Source organism: Oncorhynchus clarkii, chromosome 18 (assembly GCF_045791955.1).
Source record: "Oncorhynchus clarkii lewisi isolate Uvic-CL-2024 chromosome 18, UVic_Ocla_1.0, whole genome shotgun sequence".
NCBI classification, from domain to species: Eukaryota; Metazoa; Chordata; class Actinopteri; order Salmoniformes; family Salmonidae; genus Oncorhynchus; species Oncorhynchus clarkii.
In genome coordinates this window covers 22,356,578-22,380,129 of record NC_092164.1, presented here as the reverse complement: position 1 = coordinate 22,380,129, position 23,552 = coordinate 22,356,578, and the positions used below count along the sequence as shown (strand labels likewise).

At 45.2% G+C, this 23,552-nt stretch overlaps 1 protein-coding gene across 1 annotated transcript in view; it reads right to left on the bottom strand.

Moving 5' to 3' along the window:
• LOC139372274 (protein TANC1-like) overlaps positions 1 to 19,924 on the bottom strand; it is a 60,477-nt gene extending 40,553 nt beyond the window's left edge. The window contains exons 1-7 of the mRNA XM_071112029.1: positions 19,903 to 19,924; positions 19,143 to 19,361; positions 16,776 to 16,779; positions 16,336 to 16,529; positions 12,425 to 12,558; positions 10,914 to 11,136; positions 9,872 to 10,153 (exon numbers count right to left, since the gene is read on the bottom strand). Coding sequence (XP_070968130.1) covers positions 9,872 to 10,153; positions 10,914 to 11,136; positions 12,425 to 12,558; positions 16,336 to 16,529; positions 16,776 to 16,779; positions 19,143 to 19,361; positions 19,903 to 19,924 — 1,078 coding nt within the window. The remainder of the gene's footprint in view (positions 1 to 9,871; positions 10,154 to 10,913; positions 11,137 to 12,424; positions 12,559 to 16,335; positions 16,530 to 16,775; positions 16,780 to 19,142; positions 19,362 to 19,902) is intronic.
• Positions 19,925 to 23,552: the final 3,628 nt, after the last annotated feature.

Below are 23,552 nucleotides of genomic sequence, written 5' to 3'. Positions count from 1 at the left end.
TTTAACTGGATAATTACGTAATGTTCTATAATTCTCTTAATCAATTTCTAATTTTGACTTAGCTGCTAAGACTTTTGCCATATTTCTTTGAGAAAAAGCCTCACCCAGTTCATCATCAATCCATGGAGATGGACGAGCACCAACTGTACTCTTTCTTATAGGGGCATGATGGTCCATTACCTCAGTGAGCAAATCAATAAAACATTCTGTAGCGTGATTTAAATCATCCTCTAGATAGATCAGCATGATTAAATGTTTTAAAATGTCTCTTAAACACAATCCTAGGGGGGTTCTTTGGAACCTTGGTGTTTATGGTCACAATATTATGGTCTGTCCAGCCCACTGGCATTGATCTGGCTTTTAAGCATTGCATTGGTATATTACAGAAAATCAGATCAATGCATGTGTCTGAACGATGACCCAACTTAATTGATGATCTAGTAGTATCATTAACCATTTGTTTCAAACCACAGTTCTTAGCATATCTCATCAATTTTGTTCTATTCGAATTATTGTGATCCTTCCAATTTCTATTAAAATCCCCCAAGATAAATACATCTCTGTTGCTATCTGTGGCCTGGTCAAACCCAGTGCATAAGTCCTCCAGATAGGACACCTTAGAGCTAGGAGGTCTATACACACATCCTACCAATATGGGTGCCTGGTGAGGCAGATGTACCTGAGCTCATAGTGCCTCTACTTGACATACATTAAGGTCATCCCTTCTCTTAAAAGGTATATGATTCTGAATATACAGTGCTACACCCCCACCATTCCTATTCCTGTCTCTTCTCAGTAGACTATATCCATGAATGTTCATTTGCCCATCATTTACAGATGCATCTAAATGTGTTTCGGTCAAAGCCAAATTATCAATATTATTTATGTTGACCAAGTTAAAAGCCTCATGTATTTTGTTAGGAAGGCTACATACATTAACCTGAGCCATATGCAGGCCTTTCCTTATCAAGTGAAGATCAATAGAGCATGTATTCATTATAGTGGAGATCAATAGAGCACGTATTCATCATAGTGGAGATCCATAGAGCATGTATTCATTATAGTGGAGATCAATAGAGCACGTATTCATCATAGTGGAGATCAATAGAGCACATATTCATTATAGTGGAGATCAATAGAGCACGTATTCATCATAGTGGAGATCAATAGAGCACGTATTCATTATAGTGGAGATCAATAGAGCACGTATTCATCATAGTGGAGATCAATAGAGCATGTATTCATTATTGTGGAGATCAATAGAGCACGTATTCATCATAGTGGAGATCAATAGAGCACGTATTCATTATAGTGGAGATCAATAGAGCATGTATTCATTATAGTGGAGATCAATAGAGCATGTATTCATTATAGTTGAAGTTGTCATGATACACTACAACACACAAACTCAAATTTGAACATTAAATTGAAATAGCCAGGGAGTTACTCTAGAGTCCTGATACAATTGCCCGTTGATATAAAGTTTATCCATCACCATGGAGACTCGTTGATTCAGGCAACGCTTTTCCTTCATGATGGGATATAATTTTTTTCTTCTTTCATTGATCTCGGTGGGGAAGTGATCATTCATTCCAAAATCAGTGTTTCTGAGTTCTCTGCACATGTTCTTCGTCATTTCCTTTTGCTTAAATTTGTCAAAACATGCAATAATAGCCTGTGGCCTTACCTATTCTATGGACTCTGGAGAAAGTGGCATTACGCACAACATCAGTGGGCAGTTTTAGTTGAGTTGACATAAAGTCTCGGACTGTGTCCTCACAGCCTCTGCTGTTGTCATTCTCCGGTATCCCATAATGCACTGATGTCCTCTCGTAATATATCCAAGATATCAAGTTTGGCAAGCCTTTCATTGATGGATTTCAACAACTTCACATCCATATCAGTAAACCTCTCCCCACTCGCCACACGCGCCCTCTTACTTGGGGATGGTTTGGTTCCATCGTTGATACCTATTGGCCAACCTGGTTTTGGTTTGTTTTGTTGATTGGGTTGGTTGTCCTTAACAATGCTTGAATCCTCCGAAACCAGCGACATGTTTCTTTAAGTTCGTAAGTATCTCTCGTCAATGAATCGTTCAAGCTCTTCAATGGATTCTGAATCATCCAGCGTGATTACAGGCAGAGTTAAACACACAAACACACTGTTCAGCCGTGGTTTCTTTGCATCAATTCGACCACAAAGTAATCATGCTCTAATTATCAAGGCCCTTCTTCCCGATTGCTCAGTTTGCCGGGCGGCCAGCTCTAGCAAGAGTCTTGGTGGTTCCAAACTTCTTTCATTGAAGATTTATTTTTTATTTTTTATTTATTTCACCTTTATTTAACCAGGTAGACAAGTTCTCATTTACAATTGCGGCCTGGCCAAGATAAAGCAAAGCAGTTTGACACATACAACAACACAGAGTTACACATGGAATAAACAAACATACAGTCAATAATACAGTAGAAAAATAAGTCTATATACGATGTGAGCAAATGAGGTGAGATAAGGGAGGTAAAGGCAAAAAAAAGGCCATGGTGGCGAAGTAAATACAATATAGCAAGTAAAACACTGGAATGGTACATTTGCAGTGGAAGAATATGCAAAGTAGAAATAGAAATAATGGGGTGCGAAGGAGCAAAATAAATAAATACAGTAGGGGAAGAGGTAGTTGTTTGGGCTAAATTATAGATGGGCTATGTACAGGTGCAGTGATCTGTGAGCTTCTCTGACAGCTGGTGCTTAAAGCTAGTGAGGGAGATAAGTGTTTCCAGTTTCAGAGATTTTTGGAGTTCGTTCCAGTCATTGGCAGCAGAGAACTGACAGGAGAGGCAGCCAAAGGAAGAATTGGTTTTGGGGGTGACCAGAGAGATATACCTGCTGGAGTGCGTGCTACAGGTGGGTGCTGCTATGGTGACCAGCGAGCTGAGATAAGGGAGGACTTTACCTAACAGGGTCTTGTAGATGACCAGGAGCCAGTGGGTTTGGCGACGAGTATGAAGCGAGGGCCAGCCAACGAGAGCGTACAGGTCGCAGTGGTGGGTAGTATATGGGGCTTTGGTGACAAAACGGATGGCACTGTGATAGACTGCATCCAATTTATTGAGTAGGGTATTGGAGGCTATTTTGTAAATGACATCGCCGAAGTTGAGGATCGGTAGGATGGTCAGTTTTAAGAGGGTATGTTTGGCAGCATGAGTGAAGGATGCTTTGTTGCGAAATAGGAAGCCAATTCAAGATTTGACTTTGGATTGGAGATGTTTGATGTGAGTCTGGAAGGAGAGTTTACAGTCTAAACAGACACCTAGGTATTTGTAGTTGTCCACATATTCTAAGTCAGAACCGTCCAGAGTAGTGATGTTGGACGGGTGGGCAGGTGCTGGCAGCGATCGGTTGAAGAGCATGCATTTAGTTTTACTTGTATTTAAGAGCAGTTGGAGGCCACGGAAGGAGAGTTGTATGGCACTGAAGCTCGTCTGGAGGGTTGTTAACTTGTTGAGTGTAGGGGGCAGTATTTTGATGTTTGGATGAAAAAAGTACCCAAATGAAACTGCCTATTTTCCCAGGCCCAGAATCTATAATATGCATATAATTGTCAGATTAGGATAGAAAACACTCTAAAGTTTGAGGAAAATCCAACCAGGAAGTGCTGTTTTTCCTGAAATCTCTCTGTTCCATTGCATGCCTTCCCTCCATTTAAAGGGATATCAACCATATTCATTTCCCTATGGCTTCCACATGCTGTGAACAGTCTTTAGACATAGTTTCAGGCTTTTATTCTGAAAAATGAGTGAGAAAGCAGCTTGGAGCAGACATTTTCTCTCAAACTCCTATTGAAAAAGCTACGGTCCGGTTGAAATATTATCGATTATATCGATATTGTAAAAACAACCTGAGGATGGATTATAAAACAACGTTTGACATGTTTCTACGAACTTTACGGATACTATTTGGAATTTTTGTCTGCCTCCTCGTGACCGCTCGAGCCTGTGGATTTCTGAACATAACGCGCCAACCAAATGGAGGTATTTTGGATATAAAAATAATCTTTATGGAACAAAAGGAACATTTATTGTGTAACTGGGAGTCTTGTGAGTGCAAACATCCGAAGATCAACAAAGGTAAGCGATTAATTTGATTGGTCACGAAAGTCAGAAAAGCAATCTACTTTGCTGCTAGCTGTTTGTAATGTTTTGTCTGCTGAGAGAGATGTCCTTACATAAACGCTTGGTATGCTTTCGCCCTAAAGCTTTTTTGAAATCTGACAAGCCAGGTGGATTAACAACAAGCTAAGCTATGTTTTGCTATATGTTAAACGGGTGTCTTGACTCTCTGTGGTCACTAAAGATTCCATGGCACTTATCATAAGAGCAGTGGTGTTAACCCCGGTGGCCTGTAGTGTATTTCAGCCTTAAGGGAGAGCGATTCAAGACTCTTGTCCTTAACTAAAATGGGAAACAAATCGGTCATAGTTCTTCCCTTATGCTGCCCATGTTTTGTGACTTTAAATATTTTGGAGAAAGACACTCAAGGATAAAACACAAAGACACACACAGAGACTCTTCAGCGACTCATTCAAATGGGCGTCGACCACTAGATCAGTCCATAATGTATGGTGATGATGATCCAAGTGAATCCTCATCCAGCCTGGGATATTAACAGCTCCCTACAGGTCAGGAACATAGCCAGGTTCAGAGACCAGCTCCAATTACCCCTGTTCCGTAGCACAATGTTGTGTTTCTAAGGACCAGTCCGTTTAACATGTACACCAACATGAGACATACACACTGGTCCATGTATGCTCTGTAGAACCTGATGTCTTCCATCTGATCGGTTTGGTTTCTGAGCGTTATATATAATGAACCATTAGGTACAGTGGGGCAAAAAAGTATTTAGTCAGCCACCAATTGTGCAAGTTCTCCCACTTAAAAAGATGAGAGAGGCCTGTAAATTTTAACACCTTGTGAAGACTTACAGAAAACGTTTGACCTCTGTCATTGCCAACAAAAGGTATATAACAAAGTATTGAGATAAACTTTTGTTATTGACCAAATACCTATTTTCCACCATAATTTGCAAATAAATTCATTAAAAATCCTACAATGTGATTTTCTGGATTTTTTTTCTCATTTTGTCTTTCATTGTTGAAGTGTACCTATGATGAAAATTACAGGCCTCTCTCATCTTTTTAAGTGGGAGAACTTGCACAATTGGCGGCTGACTAAATACTTTTTTGCCCCACTGTATAGTAGAGACATGAGGGGTGCCATAAGGAAGCTTGGTAAGGGCTGTGTGCAAGGACAACGATCACATGTGGCAGTACTGATAAGGGGAGGAACCGTTTAAGGCCCAGATCACTCACCTCCCTGCCTAACAATAAGGATGCAATGTGTAGTGATATGGAGGAGACTCCACCCAAAGTGGAGCATGTATACGACCACGGGTGAAACCATGTGTTTGTCTAATGCAGCTGTACTGACCCGCCGGGCAGAATCAACTTGGTTTAAAGCTTTCATAGTGTCCGTTGAGTTTGTACTCTGGAAAATAGAACCTAACACATCCTAATTCACTAGTTCTCTCTGCTCTGCTCCACCAGGCCTAGTTCTCTCTGCTCTGCTCCACCAGACCTAGTTCTCTCTGCTCCGCTCCACCAGGCCTGGTTCTCTCTGCTCTGCTCCACCAGGCCTGGTTCTCTCTGCTCTGCTCCACCAGGCCTAGTTCTCTCTGCTCTGCTCCACCAGGCCTAGTTCTCTCTGCTCCGCTCCACCAGGCCTAGTTCTCTCTGCTCTGCTCCACCAGGCCTAGTTCTCTCTGCTCTGCTCCACCAGGCCTAGTTCTCTCTGCTCCGCTCCACCAGGCCTAGTTCTCTCTGCTCTGCTCCACCAGACCTAGTTCTCTCTGCTCTGCTCCACCAGGCCTAGTTCTCTCTGCTCTGCTCCACCAGGCCTAATTCTCTCTGCTCTGCTCCACCAGGCCTAGTTCTCTCTGCTCTGCTCCACCAGGCCTAGTTCTCTCTGCTCCGCTCCACCAGGCCTAGTTCTCTCTGCTCTGCTCCACCAGGCCTAGTTCTCTCTGCTCTGCTCCACCAGGCCTAGTTCTCTCTGCTCTGCTCCACCAGGCCTAGTTCTCTCTGCTCTGCTCCACCAGGCCTAGTTCTCTCTGCTCTGCTCCACCAGGCCTAGTTCTCTCTGCTCTGCTCCACCAGACCTAGTTCTCTCTGCTCTGCTCCACCAGGCCTAGTTCTCTCTGCTCTGCTCCACCAGGCCTAGTTCTCTCTGCTCTGCTCCACCAGGCCTAGTTCTCTCTGCTCCGCTCCACCAGGCCTAGTTCTCTCTGCTCTGCTCCACCAGGCCTAGTTCTCTCTGCTCTGCTCCACCAGGCCTAGTTCTCTCTGCTCTGCTCCACCAGGCCTAGTTCTCTCTGCTCTGCTCCACCAGGCCTAGTTCTCTCTGCTCTGCTCCACCAGGCCTAGTTCTCTCTGCTCTGCTCCACCAGACCTAGTTCTCTCTGCTCTGCTCCACCAGACCTAGTTCTCTCTGCTCTGCTCCACCAGGCCTAGTTCTCTCTGCTCTGCTCCACCAGGCCTGGTTCTCTCTGCTCTGCTCCACCAGGCCTAGTTCTCTCTGCTCTGCTCCACCAGGCCTAGTTCTCTCTGCTCCGCTCCACCAGGCCTAGTTCTCTCTGCTCTGCTCCACCAGGCCTAGTTCTCTCTGCTCTGCTCCACCAGACCTAGTTCTCTCTGCTCCGCTCCACCAGGCCTAGTTCTCTCTGCTCTGCTCCACCAGACCTAGTTCTCTCTAATCTGCTCCACCAGACCTAATTCTCTCTACTCTGCTCCACCAGACCTAGTTCTCTCTAATCTGCTCCACCAGACCTAATTCTCTCTACTCTGCTCCACCAGACCTAGTTCTCTCTAATCTGCTCCACCAGACCTAATTCTCTCTACTCTGCTCCACCAGACCTAGTTCTCTCTAATCTGCTCCACCAGACCTAGTTCTCTCTACTCTGCTCCACCAGACCTAATTCTCTCTACTCTGCTCCACCAGACCTAGTTCTCTCTACTCTGCTCCACCAGACCTAATTCTCTCTACTCTGCTCCACCAGACCTAGTTCTCTCTAATCTGCTCCACCAGACCTAGTTCTCTCTACTCTGCTCCACCAGACCTAATTCTCTCTACTCTGCTCCACCAGACCTAGTTCTCTCTAATCTGCTCCACCAGACCTAGTTCTCTCTGCTCTGCTCCACCAGACCTAGTTCTCTCTACTCTGCTCCACCAGGCCTAGTTCTATCTACTCTGCTCCACCAGACCTAGTTCTCTCTACTCTGCTCCACCAGACCTAGTTCTCTCTAATCTGCTCCACCAGACCTAGTTCTCTCTAATCTGCTCCACCAGACCTAGTTCTCTCTAATCTGCTCCACCAGACCTAGTTCTCTCTGCTCTGCTCCACCAGACCTAGTTCTCTCTACTCTGCTCCACCAGACCTAGTTCTCTCTACTCTGCTCCACCAGACCTAGTTCTCTCTAATCTGCTCCACCAGACCTAGTTCTCTCTAATCTGCTCCACCAGACCTAGTTCTCTCTAATCTGCTCCACCAGACCTAGTTCTCTCTACTCTGCTCCACCAGACCTAGTTCTCTCTTCTCTGCTCCACCAGACCTAGTTCTCTCTAATCTGCTCCACCAGACCTAGTTCTCTCTAATCTGCTCCACCAGACCTAGTTCTCTCTAATCTGCTCCACCAGACCTAGTTCTCTCTAATCTGCTCCACCAGACCTAGTTCTCTCTAATCTGCTCCACCAGACCTAGTTCTCTCTAATCTGCTCCACCAGACCTAGTTCTCTCTAATCTGCTCCACCAGACCTAGTTCTCTCTAATCTGCTCCACCAGACCTAGTTCTCTCTAATCTGCTCCACCAGACCTAGTTCTCTCTAATCTGCTCCACCAGACCTAGTTCTCTCTGCTCTGCTCCACCAGACCTAGTTCTATCTACTCTGCTCCACCAGACCTAGTTCTCTCTGCCCTGATCCACCAGACCTAGTTCTCTCTACTCTTCTCTCTACTGTGTGAGAGAGAGGAGATCGAATAGAAGTGGCTTATGAATCCAAGTCTGGCAAAAAAGCAGCTAACTAGATTACAGTCATTTCCTATGGGATGCAATCTGCTTGTAGGGGTCTGGATGTGATATAACAGTACAGTAATATCTGGAGAGGGAGATTGTAGATAGATATATACAGATGTTCTGTCTTTGTCTGTGTGTGTGTGTTTGTGTGTGAGCATATATGTAGTGAATCTGCAGTAACTGTTGTATAGTAGCTAGGACCAGAGCTAGATGGGGCTTGAGGCTTCTAGGTTGAATCACTCTATTTGTAGTAAAGCTGTGATTGAAGCATCTCAAATAAATAACGCATTTTGTTCCACATGGCAAGGAGCTATAGCTCTTTCTCTCTCTCTCTCTCTCTCCACCTTATGCAGCACATAAATCAATAGTGCGCGGCCCAGCCTCCTGTACTACAGTATAATCTGGCATTACATGAGACCTTTAATCCCCACAGAGTGGAATCAGATGGGGAATGTCACGTTGCTCGGCTCTGTGACATGTACTGCACAGCTCACAGGGCAGGAGCACCCACTGGAACACCATGTTACAACCCCAACATCACCCCCGTCATGTCCAATCTAGTGAAGAGTCACACCTGGATCTTGGGAAAAAAGCGGTTGGAGGCTGGACCAGGCTATTGTTCAGCGTTAGAACCATTGACCTCAGAGATACAGAGACACACTTCACATCACACCTCCCAACACCACAATGTCCAGTCTACTGCTGAGTCACCCTAAATCTTGTTCAACCCAGGGCCAGGTTACTGTTAAACAACGTAGAAAACACATTTGACCACAATCTTCCACCTCAAATACATGTCTGTTGGTATAATAATAATCTCAGAGCACTATGACGAAAGCTCCAGTGGCAGTTGAATGGCAAGAGCTCTCGGGGGGGGGGGGGGGGGGGGGGGGCATACGCGGGACTAACACTTCCTCTCTGCTCGGACCACAACAACAGATAGAAACCCATGTAGGGGCGTGGGCTTTGAAAGAAACCAAAACATGTCCTGTGTTACTCCCATCTCTCTTTTTCCCCCCCATCACAACCTCAAAGGGAGGTCTATTTAAACAAATATTGCCATGCATGCTCATTTCAAGTAATTCACGGTTTTCACAAGCAGCATCCCTAACAAGAGTAGAAGAGTCTGTCAGTCATTGCAGTGGATCCACTCCCCTGAGACCATCACCCCCCCCCCCCCCCCCCCCCCCCATCTCCCCCCGCTCTCCAAACGGAGTGGCATCTAACGAAGGAAAAGTTGTCTCTTGTTCTCTCAAACACAGAGGAGAAACAGATGTAGGATAACAACGTAAACCCTCCTGGAATACTGTAGCCGGTAGCGTTCACTGTCTTCATCCTCCAGAGATGTAATGCCGTATGCCGTCCTCGTCTAATGACAGAAAGTAGACAGGAAGCAGCTCTGTCTAATGGCTCTTCCACGTCACAGAAACCACGTGGTCAGAAAAAGCTTCAGCTGCAGCTGTTTTAACTACACAAATGAATGGAGGAAAGAGAGCTTCACCACAAAAAAAACGATTGGTTCTAGACACCTGGTCAAGGTAGAGCTGTTTGATTGTCTTTCACGGCTTCCTTTCCTCATCTCCTTTCCCTCATCACCGCTAAAAGATAAAAGGACTGGGTAGATCTCCAATGTACTGCTTTCATCTATCATGCATTACCAGGCCAGTAATCATAGAGGAAAGGACACAAGGGAATGAGACTAGTTGAGACTATTGAGACACCACCAGTCAGCGGCAAGAGATGGTCACTCACCTGCCACAGAGTTAGGGCGTGGCATCACCAGGGAAGAAGTGCTGTGCGTGTGGCGCTGTGGGAGGGGCCTCTTGGCTGGGGGCGGAGTTCTGGGTGCCTCTAGGATGGTGATTTCAGACCTGGGCGGGGCCTCGCTGGGTCCTGGCAGGTCGTCCTTGGCGACAGGAGGGCAGGAGTCGCCTTGGTGCCCGCCACGCCCAGTGCCCCTCCAGCTGCCATCTTTGCTCAGGTCCAGAGTGGAACCACCGCGATCCTCATTCTCAGGAGAGCTGGTGATGGTAGCTGAGGCACAGGGGGAGTAGACGGGGGTGAAGGGGATTACAAACGACAAAAACAAACCGTTGACTCCTAATGAGTGCCTTTTGGATAAGATCAAGTTAGGAATAGTTGTCATTTAGGATGAGCTCAAACTCTGCTTCAATTCACTGTGATTTTCCAGTCTGGTACGTTATTGGCAGTGACACTGTACCGAGTTAAAGAGTAAAAGGCCGATCATCAGTCACATCAACAGTGACGAGGCATCAGTCACACATCGACATCAACACAATCAAACGCGTGTACTGTGCACCCTTTGTCCTTATGTATTTACCGAGAAATACAAGCTCTATTTAGGGAGAAAGATGTCCTATTTTAGAAAGTCCAGACCCGTATGCAGCAAAGACAGCAACGTCCCAGTTTTGTCAAGAGGGAACTGAAGCCTCTCGACTAAAGTGGCACAGGCAAAAAGAGAGTGTTGGGAGCTAGAAAGACTGCCTGAGAACTCAAAGAAAGGTGAAACAAGTATCATCCATCTCTATTTCTTCAGTGCTGAGGCCCTTATCCTAATCAGGATTATTGACAATGTGAGTACTGAGATATATTATTGAGATATATCGATGACCAATGGAAGGACGAGATGGTGTTTTTTCTTCCATAGAGGTCTCACAATCATGTGCACATATCCATTATTTCTCAGGAGGTGAGAAGAGAACACAACATAGAGAAAATATCTGAATTGAAATTGATCCAACTATGGGGATGATGGTCTATATAAGCCACTCACCTATGATTCCGCTATCCTGGCTCTCAAGTGTGGAGCTGGGGCTCCGGCAGGGACTGGGGCTGAGGAGGGTCCCACCTGGGCTGGGGCTGGGATTGGGAAGACAGGAGGGCGGCCCCCCGGCACTGCTACTACCCAGGGTGGAGCAGGGGCTGTCTGAGCATGGAGACGTAGTGCTGCAGGTCAATGTGGAGCATGGGCTCACCGCCTGGCCAGAGATATTACACTACAGACAGAGAGGGAGCGAGAGAGGGAGAGAAGAGAGATGGGCAGAGAGGGACGAGAGAGAGAAGGGTGAGAGAGGGAGAGAGAGAGATGGGCAGAGAGGGACGAGAGAGAGAAGGGTGAGAGAGGGAGAGAGAGAGAGATGGGCAGAGAGGGACGAGAGAGAGAAGGGTGAGAGAGAGAGATGGGCAGAGAGGGACGAGAGAGAGAAGGGTGAGAGAGGGACGAGAGAGAGAGATGGGCAGAGAGGGACGAGAGAGAGCGAAAGAGGAGAGGGGGGGTAGAAAGAGGGGTGAGTAGGCGATATCAGTCAAGTAGAAAGTGAAGAGAGATATAGAAAGAGAAAGGGAAGGGAGAAGAGAGAGAGAAAGAGGTGTTTTATTTAAAGCTCTGTCTATGGACAAGTATTATCAGAGGTATAGACCCTGTTGGCCCCATTTCCAGCTGTCCCCAGGTTAATGTATGGTATATAGGTCATTGTATATAAGTGTGTGTGTGTGTGTGTGTGTGTGTGTGTGTGTGTGTGTGTGTGTGTGTGTGTGTGTGTGTGTGTGTGTGTGTCAATGTCCCCCTCTCCCCCCAATGTCCCCAAATCCCAATATCTGCATCCTTCTTCATATGTCTCCAACAACACCTGAACCCTACATTTCCTAGATCCTATAGGTCTCAACTCATCCCAGCACTCAGCGTTTCTGCAACGTTAGAGAACGTTCAGCTCAGTGCTATTCCCACCTTACCACCCCATCAGTTATCGGAACCAGGACACGGTACACTGCTCCCCCCTCTCATTGTCTCTATAAAACTGGCTCCATCTGGAGCTCAGGTGGAGGAAGGAGGTTAGGAAAGTGGGGCAATGCTCAAACGGTGATAGAATGATACAGTACAGTATATAAACGTCCTGCAGGCTCAACAGCATGTGGCGAGCCAATGCAACAAGATTAAAAGCAAGATATTCAACTGACATCACCTTATGTACACATTCCATAAAGAAAATGCCATCACAGTATATACTTTCAAATATTAAGTCAAGAATGCCTCCGATTTTCTTTTTCAACTGGTAATTTACCTTCAAAGTTGTAGTTTCTAAATCTGCAGCTTAACAAAAACAAACTCTCAATCTTGGTTATCATACAAAACAAAAAATCTAATTAAAGAAGCCATACAAAAACTCCTCACTTCTGCAAAGAAAACATCAGCCTCATTTTCATATTTCTTCATCATCTGACTTTCTCAGTCACTCTCCCTCCTTCCTTCTACCCATCCTTCCCAACATCTTTCATTTCACACACCTTCTTTTCCCTCCGGTCCTCCATGGGGGTGCTAGGCGAGGCTGGGGTCCCTTCTCCCAGTAAGAAGCCCAGCCTGGTCATCAGTTCCTGGGTTGAGAAGGAGGAGGAGCTGGGCTGGAGCTCCGCGTGCAGCTCTGGAGGACAGATGGAGAGAGATGACAGACGAGCGGATCGCTGTGAGCAGCACGACACGACCACACCAAACACACACACACACACCGTTCTGTAGCGCAGCCCAGTTCAGCTCAGTCCAGCTCAGTTCCTCCTTCCTGCCTTTCCTCCTACCTGGCTACGTCGATTGGATGGAGGATTATGTATACTATGCCGATGGAGGAGAGGTTAATGTATGCATCCCCAGGTCAGCAGCAGCGCCGGTCGGCCTCATTACCAATGAAGAGGCTGTGGCTTTCTCAGTCCCTGACTGCATGACTGAAGCAGCTCCGTCTGCGTGTGTGTCCATATGTGTATGTGTGTGTGTGCCTGCTCAGCGCTCCCGGTTGGTTAGGAGACAGGCATAGAATCTCAATGAGCTCAGCTCAGCCCTGGCCTCCAGCAGAGGATAGGCGCCATTGCACTGGCTGCCCTGTCCGGACAGATTGGGCTGAGATGAGCAATATGGTGCGTTGATACATCACTGAGAAGGTCCTGATGCCATGACCTTTCACCTCCAGCTCGCCACTGTACAGATGCAGAGGTGGATGGGGAGAGGGTGTTCAATACGACACCTCTATATCCTGTTTACATTCAACAGTGAGTTGGAAAATATGAGGATGTCTAGGAAACAGAGATACTATTGAGAGAGATGAGGAAGAAGGGAAGGAATGTGGGAGGGCCGAGACACAGCTTGTTGGGCGTTAGTTACTCTCAACCCTTCTTGGGTTAGACACCTTCTCATTCATCTCTCCCCTCAATCCCTCTGGGGAAAACGAGTTCCAAAAGGTGAACCCTTTTTGGTTCTAGGTAGAACCCTTTTTGGATTCAGCTAGAACTCGTTTGGGTTCCATGTAGAACCCTCTGTGGGAAAAGGTTTTACCTGGAACCAGAAAGGGTTCTCCTGTGAGGACAGCCGAAGAACCGTTTTAGATTCTAGAATGCACCTTTTTTCTAAGTGTATTCCTCCATCAATTCCCCCTCTCCATCCCTCTCATCCCTCTCATCCCTCTCCCCCCTCTCCCCCCCTCTCCATCCCTCTCATCCCTCTCCCCCCTCTCCCCCCCTCTCCATCCCTCTCCCCCCCCATCCCTCTCCATCCCTCTCCCCCCTCCCCCCCCCCTCTCCATCCCTCTCCCCCCCTCTCCATCCCTCTCCATCCCTCTCCCCCCCATCCCTCTCCATCCCTCTCCCCCCCCAAGCCCTCTCCATCCCTCTCCATCCCTCTCCCCCCCCCAAGCCCTCAGGATCGCCCCATTCTTTCAATCTCACTGTCGATATCCTCTCCCCGCCTCCACATAATCCATTGCTCTCTCCAATGAACCGTAGAGATGATGCAATACACAGTAAGCAAATAAGAGGAAACAGCCACCACCACCTCACTATTGCATATCCCTCCTCTCTTCTCCGCCTAAAGTCACAACTTCCTCCATCTCTCAGACAAGGGGCGGTGATGAAACGAGCTGCCTGGTTAGACGAAAGGCAGGCACCAGCACCTTTCCTACACAGCAGAGATCACACGCAGAGCTGTTAATCACAGACAGTGAGAGAGACAGAAGGACAAACAGACGCTTGGTGGCACACGGGGCTGGACTGTCTGCAAGAGATCTGACTGTCTGGCTGGAGCTCCTGATTCAACGGTGTACATTACAAATGGGAAAGAAAAAGAGACCGTCAATGCCAGGGTAGTCGGGTGCCATCTCGGATGGAAATCAAAACAGGGGTATCACCTGAACTAAATGAATCCTGTAATGTCACCCTCCATTATCCAGCTTAATGGAAGTGAAGTAGTAAACCAACCGTAGTCACAGCAGCTGTCACATTAGTAGCTCTCCCTTCCACATTATCACTCGGATACGCGTTCTCTTTCTGTGAAAAACACACATCTGAAGTCTTTTGGTCCACACTGGGTTGTGTAATAGACTGGGAGCTGGAGCACGCTTGGTTCTTTCTGGCAGAAGGTTGTTCAATCTTATCTTAGCACGCTTCAACCCACTGTGCACAGATGCCAGTTCAACGTCTATTTTTGAATTGCATTTGCTTGAGTTGTCAACTAGCGTGAAATCAACAACAACAAAAAGTCACAAAGACATCAGATTAAGGTTCAAAGTTGGGCGGGAAAAAAGATGAAATTCCCTCACGTTGCTGACTTTTTGGAAATCCAATCATTTCCCCACGTTGATTCAATGTCCTCACATGCCATTTTTTGGGGGGATAAAATTATGTGGAAACCAGTGGAGGCTGCTGAGGGGAGGACGGCTACTAATAATGGCTGAAATTGAGTCAATGGAATGGTATCAAACGTGGTTTGCATGTGACACCATTCCATTGACTCCATCCCAGCCATTGGTATGAGCCATCCTCCCCTCAGCAGCCTCCACTGGTGAAAACAACGTTGATTCAAACCGTTTCTGCCCAGTGGAAAGGCACTCGGGTCAAAGCAGAGATCCACAGAAACTGAGAACAAGATCTGACTCTGCACCCTCTGTCTCAAGGAAACAACCCCTTCAAATTCGGGGGGACAAATGATTGTATTCTTGTTTTTTTTGTGCAAAAGAGAATAATGATGTGGCCTGTCAGTCATTACCAAAGTCAGAGTCATTACTGAACCCTACACTGAATACACTCAAATGTATTTTACAGCTATTCATTTCTAATCAATTCATTTGTTTGAGTCTGCTGAGTTGGTTTTGAAAGGCAAACCTAATAATCTTATACGCTGTTAAAATTATACCTCGGCACCATTCAGGGTTCATTAAAATTCATAACGAGCTAAGCACAAGGAAAAGCAAATATGGAAAACATCACATTGAGAAGTATTGCAAATGAACACAACAATTTGAAGGAAATGGTTAGTGAATGTATATTTTAATGATCTAGATTTACTTTACATTCATAACGGTTATTGGAGATACATTGTGGGTCTATGTGGGCAGTGGGAAATGGTGGTTATTGTTTTAAAAAGCTACCCTCAAATCACACAACTGTGGCTAAAACTAAACAAGACAAACCGAGAGAGAGAGGGTGTGAGAGAGAGAGAGAGAGAAAGAGAGAGAGAGAGAGAGAGAGAGGATGCAGTCTATCAGCCAATGTCTCCATCCATTGCCTAAGTGCCCAACTGATTTCCCACCTGAGGTCGGGAAGCTATAATCAGTGAATCTCTGCGTTCAGCTCTCCATGGCACTATTAGGAACAACACCACATAACTAAAACAACCAGACACTATTGAAAGCTTCATCAATCGAACTCTGACATCTGCGCGACAAATTCCAGGAAGGGGGTTCGGAATGATTGAAACACACAGTAAACACACCAGCACGCTGTCGCCGCTGGTTACGAGAAGCAGAGGGAGAAGAGCGGAGCTTGGCAACCAGAGGGCAGGAGGATGCTGGAGACAGGCTGCTCCGCCTCAGGACTAGCCCCCAGCCTCTCCACATAGACAGCTGTGCAGGAGATGGCTGGCATTTACACTGTTACCCTCAGCACCACTTAGGTTTGGCAGGTCAATTAAACACATGCCCATGGACACATGCATCCACGTGCACAAATACGCTTGCACAAACTGTACATGTGCAGTTGAAAAAATAACAGCAGGCGCTAAATCAACTAACATTTAAACAAAACTATGGAAGATTTGTTCTCTTCTCTCTATCCTCTGTACCTCTTCCTCCTTTTCCAAATGTACTGTACCGCATGTCATTCTCTCTCCCCTCCCTTTGTCTCTCATCCACAACTCTCTGTGCAGACACGCACACACTCACCTCTCTGGGAAGTCTTGCTATTGTTCAGAGCGAAGACGAACGCATCTCCAGGAAAAGAAGGACTCTCCACATACTCCAGCTTCCTGTACGGACCTTCAGTCAGAGCAACAGAGAGAGAGAGTGAGATGGGGGTAACGAGAAAGGGAAGAGAGAGAGAGACAGAGAGCGAGAGAGAGAGATAGAGAAATTCAACTCTTCCAGATGGGATTTGCAGTCAGGAATTTGAATTTCTCCCACCAGTTGGGAGAAGCCAGCATGAGCTCGGATACATGCAGTACAGTATAAACTAATCCCTGTGATGATAACAGCTCAAATCGCCAACATGAGTGTCTGTGTGTGTGTCTGTGTGTGTGTCTGTGTGTGTTGAGGTAAAGGTCCACACCACGACAGGAAACTCGAAGCTTCAGCTTGATGCACACCGCACTGCCACCTAGTGTTACTCAGCTAGAAAGCCGAAGACACAAACGCAGAAGACATCTAAACATAATCTTCCTAAAAGGTATACAGTTCCTTTCCAAAGCTGAGCGGTGGGGGGCTGGGCACTGGGTCAGTGTGTAAGAGGTTGAACTGTAGAGAGTAGAAACCCAGTTACTACATAACCCTGGCCTGCCACTGATAAATCAAGGCATAGTGGAAATAATCAAAAAGCTAATGACATACTATTTGCTTTTTAAACTTCCCCAGCATTCAGTCCTTGGAGATACAGTGAGTTGTTGTTATTGATGTATGGTATCCTTGGACAGCATGTACATTTGACAATGGGATTTGAGCATAATCTACTATTTCTCCCAGGGGAAATAAAGTGCTAGCTGTGTGAATAGCCTTTAATCAATCATTAGGCATGTACTGGCTGTGCTATAAACCCACTGGGCTTAAAAACCAGGCAGAGCCATCATAACCTAATCTCCACAAAGAGCACACAAGAGCCTGTCAGAACCGTGGGAGCTACAGAACAGCACGTGATCAATATGCTACGAGCGGGACTCGTCGCTAGGCTAGCAACGAACATAGCAACGAGAACAAGATGACCTGCAAAAAAGAGAATGATGAAAGTATATTCGTTTTTACAGATGATCTATAGATGTGCCCTTCCCTCTGTGTGTGTGTGTATGTATGTGTATGTGTATGTGTATGTATGTGTGTGTGTGTGTGTGTGTACAGTTGATGTTGTAAGTTTACATACACTTAGGTTGGATTCATTAAAACTCGTTTTTCAACCACTCCACAAATTTCTTGATAACAAACTATAGTTTTGGCAAGTGGGTTAGGACATCTTCTTTGTGCATGACACAAGTAAATTTTCCAACAATTGTTTACAGACAGGTTATTTCACAGAATCACAATTCCAGAGGGTCAGAAGTTTACATACACTAAGTTGACTGTGCCTTTAAACAGCTTGGAAAATTCCAGAAAATGATGTCATGGCTTTAGGAGCTTCTGATAGGCGAATTGACATCATTTGAGTCAATTGGAGGTGTACCTGTGGATGTATGAAGGCCTACCTTCAAACTCAGTGCCTCTTTGCTTGACATCATGGGAAAATCAAAAGAAATCAGCCAAGACATCAGAAAAAAATGGGAGCAATTTCCATACGCCTGAAGGTACCACGTTCATCTGTACAAACAATAGTACGCAAGTATAAACACCATGGGACCACGCAGCAGTCATACCGCTTAGGAAGGAGACGCGTTCTGTCTCCTAGAGATGAACGAACGTACTTTGGTGCGAAAAGTGCAAATCAATCCCAGAACAACAGAAAAGGACCTTGTGAAGATGCTGGAGGAAACAGGTACAGAAGTATCTATATCCACATAAAATGAGTCCTATATCGACATAACCTGAAAGGCCGCTCAGCAAGGAAGAAGCCACTGCTCCAAAACCGCCATAAAAAAAAGCCAGACTACGGTTTGCAACTGCACATGGGGACAAAGATCATACTTTTTGGAGAAATGTCCTCTGGTCTGATGAAACAAAAATAGAACTGTTTGGCCATAATGACCATTGTTATGTTTGGAGGAAAAAGGGGGAGGCTTGCAAGCCGAAGAACCCCATCCCAACCATGAAGCACGGGGGTGGCAGCATCATGTTGTGGGAGTGCTTTGCTGCAGGAGGGACTGGTGCACTTCACAAAATAGATGGCATCATGAGGCAGAAAAATTATGTGGATATATTGAAGCAACATCTCAAGACATCAAGTTAAAGCTTGGTCATAAATGGGTCTTCCAAATGGACAATGACCCCAAGCATACTTCCAAAGTTGTGGAAAAATGGCTTAAGGACAACAAAGTCAAGGTATTGGAGGAGTGGCCATCACAAAGCCCTGATCTGAAACCCATAAAAAATGTGTGGGCAGAACTGAAAAAGCGTGTGCGAGCAAGGAGGCCTACATACATGACTCAGTTACACCAGCTCTGTCAGGAGGAATGGGCCAAAATTCACCCAACTTATTGTGGGAAGGTTGTGGAAGGCTACCCGAAACGTTTGACCCAAGTTAAACAATTTAAAGGCAAAGCTACCAAATACTAATTGAGTGTATGTAAACTTCTAACCCACTGGGAATGTGATGAAAGAAATAAAAGCTGAAATAAATGATTCTCTCTACTATTATTCTGACATTTCACATTCTTAAAATAAAGTGGTGATCCTAACTGACCTATGACAGGGAATTTTTACTAGGATTAAATGTCAGGAATTGTGAAAAACTGAGTTTAAATGTATTTGGATAAGTTGGATGTAAACTTCAGATTTCAACTGTATATGTGTGTTCATTAGAAGAACAAAATCCTGGTGAATGGCTGTTACAGTACCTGGGGACTTGATGCCCATATGTGAGGGCATTATGTAGGACTGGCGATGGACCAGGGGCGAGGAAGGCAGGGAGATGGACTCCCCCTTAGCCAGTTTCCCCCTCGGCCTGCCCCTTGAGGGCTGGGGGTGGTGGGCATGGCTAGGTTCCTGGTAGTGGGTCACCCAAGCACCAGCACCCCTCCGTTGGATACTGTGGCTGTGGTAATCAGTGACTACCGCTAGCGAGAGGAGAGGGAGATATAGTGGGAAAGGTGAGAGAGATTAAAAGGGGTCAGAAAAGAGAAGAGAGAGAGAGAGAGAACAAATTAAACTGTAATCAATAACAGGGCCTATCAAAAGGTCTGGAAACGTAAAGGGATAATCCACCCCAAACCACTAATTCTTATGATTAACAGTGTTAAATAACACTAATATGTGAAAACAATATTTTTTTGTGAACAAATGTTTAATTTTGTCATTACAACAAGGTTGGTAGCAACATGTGAAAATCGTAGTGGAAATCTGTTGCAGCTCAAGTCGACTACAAAACCCCCAATGCAATGCTATCTGGGCTGGCTGGCTATTTAGCTAAGTAGCAAACGTATCTACACACAATAATACCAAAGTCAATATCAGCATGTGAAGTAGCTATCTGTAAAATTGCCTAAACCAACTGCACTAGCAATTTAGGAGTCTATCTCACCGAGTTCAACCTGAAGTTCATCTCTGACTAGAGTGAGTGCAGAGGATGTTGCTATGGCAACACTGGCCCTTTCCCACCTTTCCCACAGACAGGGCGCATTGTGGGATGCTACTTGAAAGAGAAACTGAGTTGAATCATTTGGTACTCTGTTTAGATTGAGCACAAAAAAAGTGTTATTAAATGTGATAGTGTGTGTGAGGAGAACCATGTAGCTCTGACTCGTTCCGACACCAATTCCTGATTTCACAGATGGACCACTTAGAAGATAAATCATGGGGGATTTTTTTTATTTTTTACTTACTGATAGAACATAGGCTTTCACCAAATTGACAGGAGTTGTATGATTTGTATTTCTAGGGGTGGGTTATCCCTTTAAACAGGACCGTCAAATACATGTTTTGGAGCAACAATAAGTGGACGACATCCCCTTGCATTAAGAGACCGGATCTATTCTTGAAGTCTAGTAGTGGACCTTTGAAGAGCGGACTGCCTACTGGCAGCTCAGGTCTTTGAGGAAAGTGTGTTCTGCTTTTGTCTCCTCTCTATGCTAAATGTAATCACTGCCCAGTTGCAATGATGTTAATGATGTGCGTGTGCATTGCAGTTCGTGGCTACTAACTGATGCATAGAGTGCAATAATAACACAGCACTAACTGGGGCTGGAGTAGTATGTAATGTATGTAATGCTACAAAAAAAATGACATTAAAGCAGCCCATTGAAATTTAGCATGGTTTATACAGTGACCTCATTCCTGTGGAAGACAAGGAGACAGATGGTAATCTACATTATATAATGTATTTGAACGACAATCTGCAAGGATACACACAGCCTTAAAAAGCAGAACGTACAGGTTTTGGACAAAAACCAACATTAACTAGGTAGGGAGTTGCTATAACTTGATTATAATTAGTAATAAATTCAGGGCCCCTAATCGTGCTGCAAAGTTTCCATTCTCCTTCTCTGATGCCTCTGAGCGAGCCTCCAGGCCACAGCCTTATGGGAAACATATGCTGCTCATCGTGTAGTCAGGGAACAACTTTCTCTCTCGAGGCTTTTCATCCAATCACAGTCAGCGTCACACGACGTATACCCTTAGGCTTGCTGAGACCAGGGGTCGCCAATTACATTCAGCCCTGGGCCAATTTTTCCTTGAGCGGATGGTCGGGCGGCCGGAACATAGTTATAAATCATTTGTACACTGCAAATTGACCGCAATAATCCCAAACAGATATACTGTAGTATTAGACACAAAAAATAATAATTTCAAACCTTGATTATATTGCATCGCATATGTCTCTATTTATGCGTGGGAATACTTGGGAACAGATTTCCTACATTAAAACACTTTGAGATGATTTCCTGGTGATTTTACAGCCTTTTATGTCCAACAACGAAAATGATTTAAAATGTACATGCCATTACTAGCATGGCAGTCCACCTTTTTGGACGAAATCTAAGGACCTAGAGGCATTAATGGTAGATTTTCATGGTAGATGGTAGATGAGACTGACACAGTTCTCCGAGTTCTGTAGCTCGTCAACATTAGATGCATTAAATATTTCATGTGCAATATGCTGACTTTGTACCCATACGTCTAGAGTGCCTTCTGATTTCCCCCAGACTTCTCTAGGGGTGAACACTCACATTATGAGAAACTGACAACACCCTTGTTGTTACCTCACAGAATGGAACTAACTAGTAGCTACATAACTACTGGAAAGAAGCACAACCCCACAGCGGAAGCACACGAGGCCCAGCATCAATCTGAATAATAGATTATAGCCTACCAAAATAAAGAGGGTTGACTAAAATGATTTAGAACTGGTAAGAAAAAGCTATATACTGTAGTTATACCACCCCCCCCCCCCCCCCTTTCCCCCAGAACAGCCTCAAAGCATTCCACAGGGATGCTGGCCCATTTGGACTCCTATGCTTCCCACAGTTTGTGTCAAGTTGGCTCGATGTCCTTTGGGTAGTGGACCATTCTTGATACACACGGGAAACTGTTGAGCGTGAAAAAACCCAGCTGCGTTGCAGTTCTTGACACAAACCGTTGCACCTGGCATCTACTAGCATACCCTGTTCAAAAGGCATTTAAATATGTTGTCTTGCACCTTTTGAACGGCACACATACACACAATCCATGTCTCAATTGGCTCAAAGCTTAAAAATACTTCTTTAACCTGTCTCCTCCCTTTCATCTACACTGATTGGAAGTGGATTTAACAAGTGACATCAATAAGGGTACATAGCTTCCACCTGGATGCACCTGGTCAGTCTGTGTCATGAAAATAGCAGGTGTTCTTACTAATTTTGTATAGTAACCCCTCATGACCCAAAAAGTTATTGATCATTTCAGTATCTTCTTTTTGTGGGTCAGGGCTGTTTGTTTAACCCACTCCAACTTCTCGTGACACACTTTAGGTCTGAGAGGAACTTACAGCAGTGGGAGGCAGCATTCACTCCTTAATTAGGCTAATTGAAATGGCTCTGTACTCAAACACCCGGGGACAGGAAATTCGGAGCAGCCAAGTAGCTACCGTCTTCAATTAGGGCGAGTGCTACTAATGTCAAGGATTGGTTTCACTTCGCCAGAAACGATCTCTGCCCCGAGACTGATACAACAGAGATAGTACCCAGATTCCAGAATCATCCCCACGGCTCCAGAAATTCATCAGTACCCTATCGGTAAAAATGTCAACCCACCCTTTTATCAACAAAATCATGTGACACTATTATAGTCAGTGAAAAGGTGTTTAGCAACCTGTCACAAACTATAATGGCTGCAGTGTTGTTTGTTCTCTTTCCTACCTGGATCCCTCCTGCTCCTCTTCTCTTCTTTCCTATTCCTCCCAAATACTGCTTTGAACATGTTCAACTGATTACAGGGAGTTCTGTGAAAGATAGTCAATACAAATATATTATTCCCTCTGCAAAAAGTGCTAGTGTAGTAACATGGCCATATACTCCTAAATGAGGCATCACTAGTCATGGGAAGATATGGATTATGATGAGCCCTAACGAATCCAGGCACAGTGGTCTGGAATGAAACCTGACAAAAAGGAAAATGTAGAGTACAAATGAACGGATGCGGCTCACTGTGAAATGGATTCCAGATTAGCAAAGGTGAATAGCAGAAAATTAGACTTGAAAACAAATGCGAGGCACATGCTTAAATCCGTTTATTTCATCTAACGTTATTACTTACGAATGAATTCACACACGACACAGTAAAAAAAAAAAATTGCAACAACTTTGACGCGGCACATTAACGATTATGTAAACTGTAACGTTAAACAATGTAACGGTTTGTCATGCCCCTGATACTTCGCGCATCTAGAAGTTGGCACACAAAACAGCCGACAACCTCACATTTAACAGTACAAGCAAAATATACCTGTTATTAAAAAAAGAAGAGTCAAGTTAAGTTCGTCGAGGTTTCTTCAAAACAACGCATTTCCCTCCATAGCTATAGGAATGTTCATTGCACGAGTGGAGATGTGATCCATCCTCGAAGTTGGAGTTGCTGATGAAAGGTTCTCTCTGTCGTGCGCTTTCTGGGAACTGGGTGCGCGAGTCCTCGAAGTGAAGAACGGTTGGTTGACAAAAATAAATAAATAAAATCCACCAACACCTGCAGTTCCATTCCACAGCTGATTTATTTAACAAAGCCTCATTTTCACAACTCTGAATCTTTTTTTAGTGTTTATGATACGCTCTTTTTTA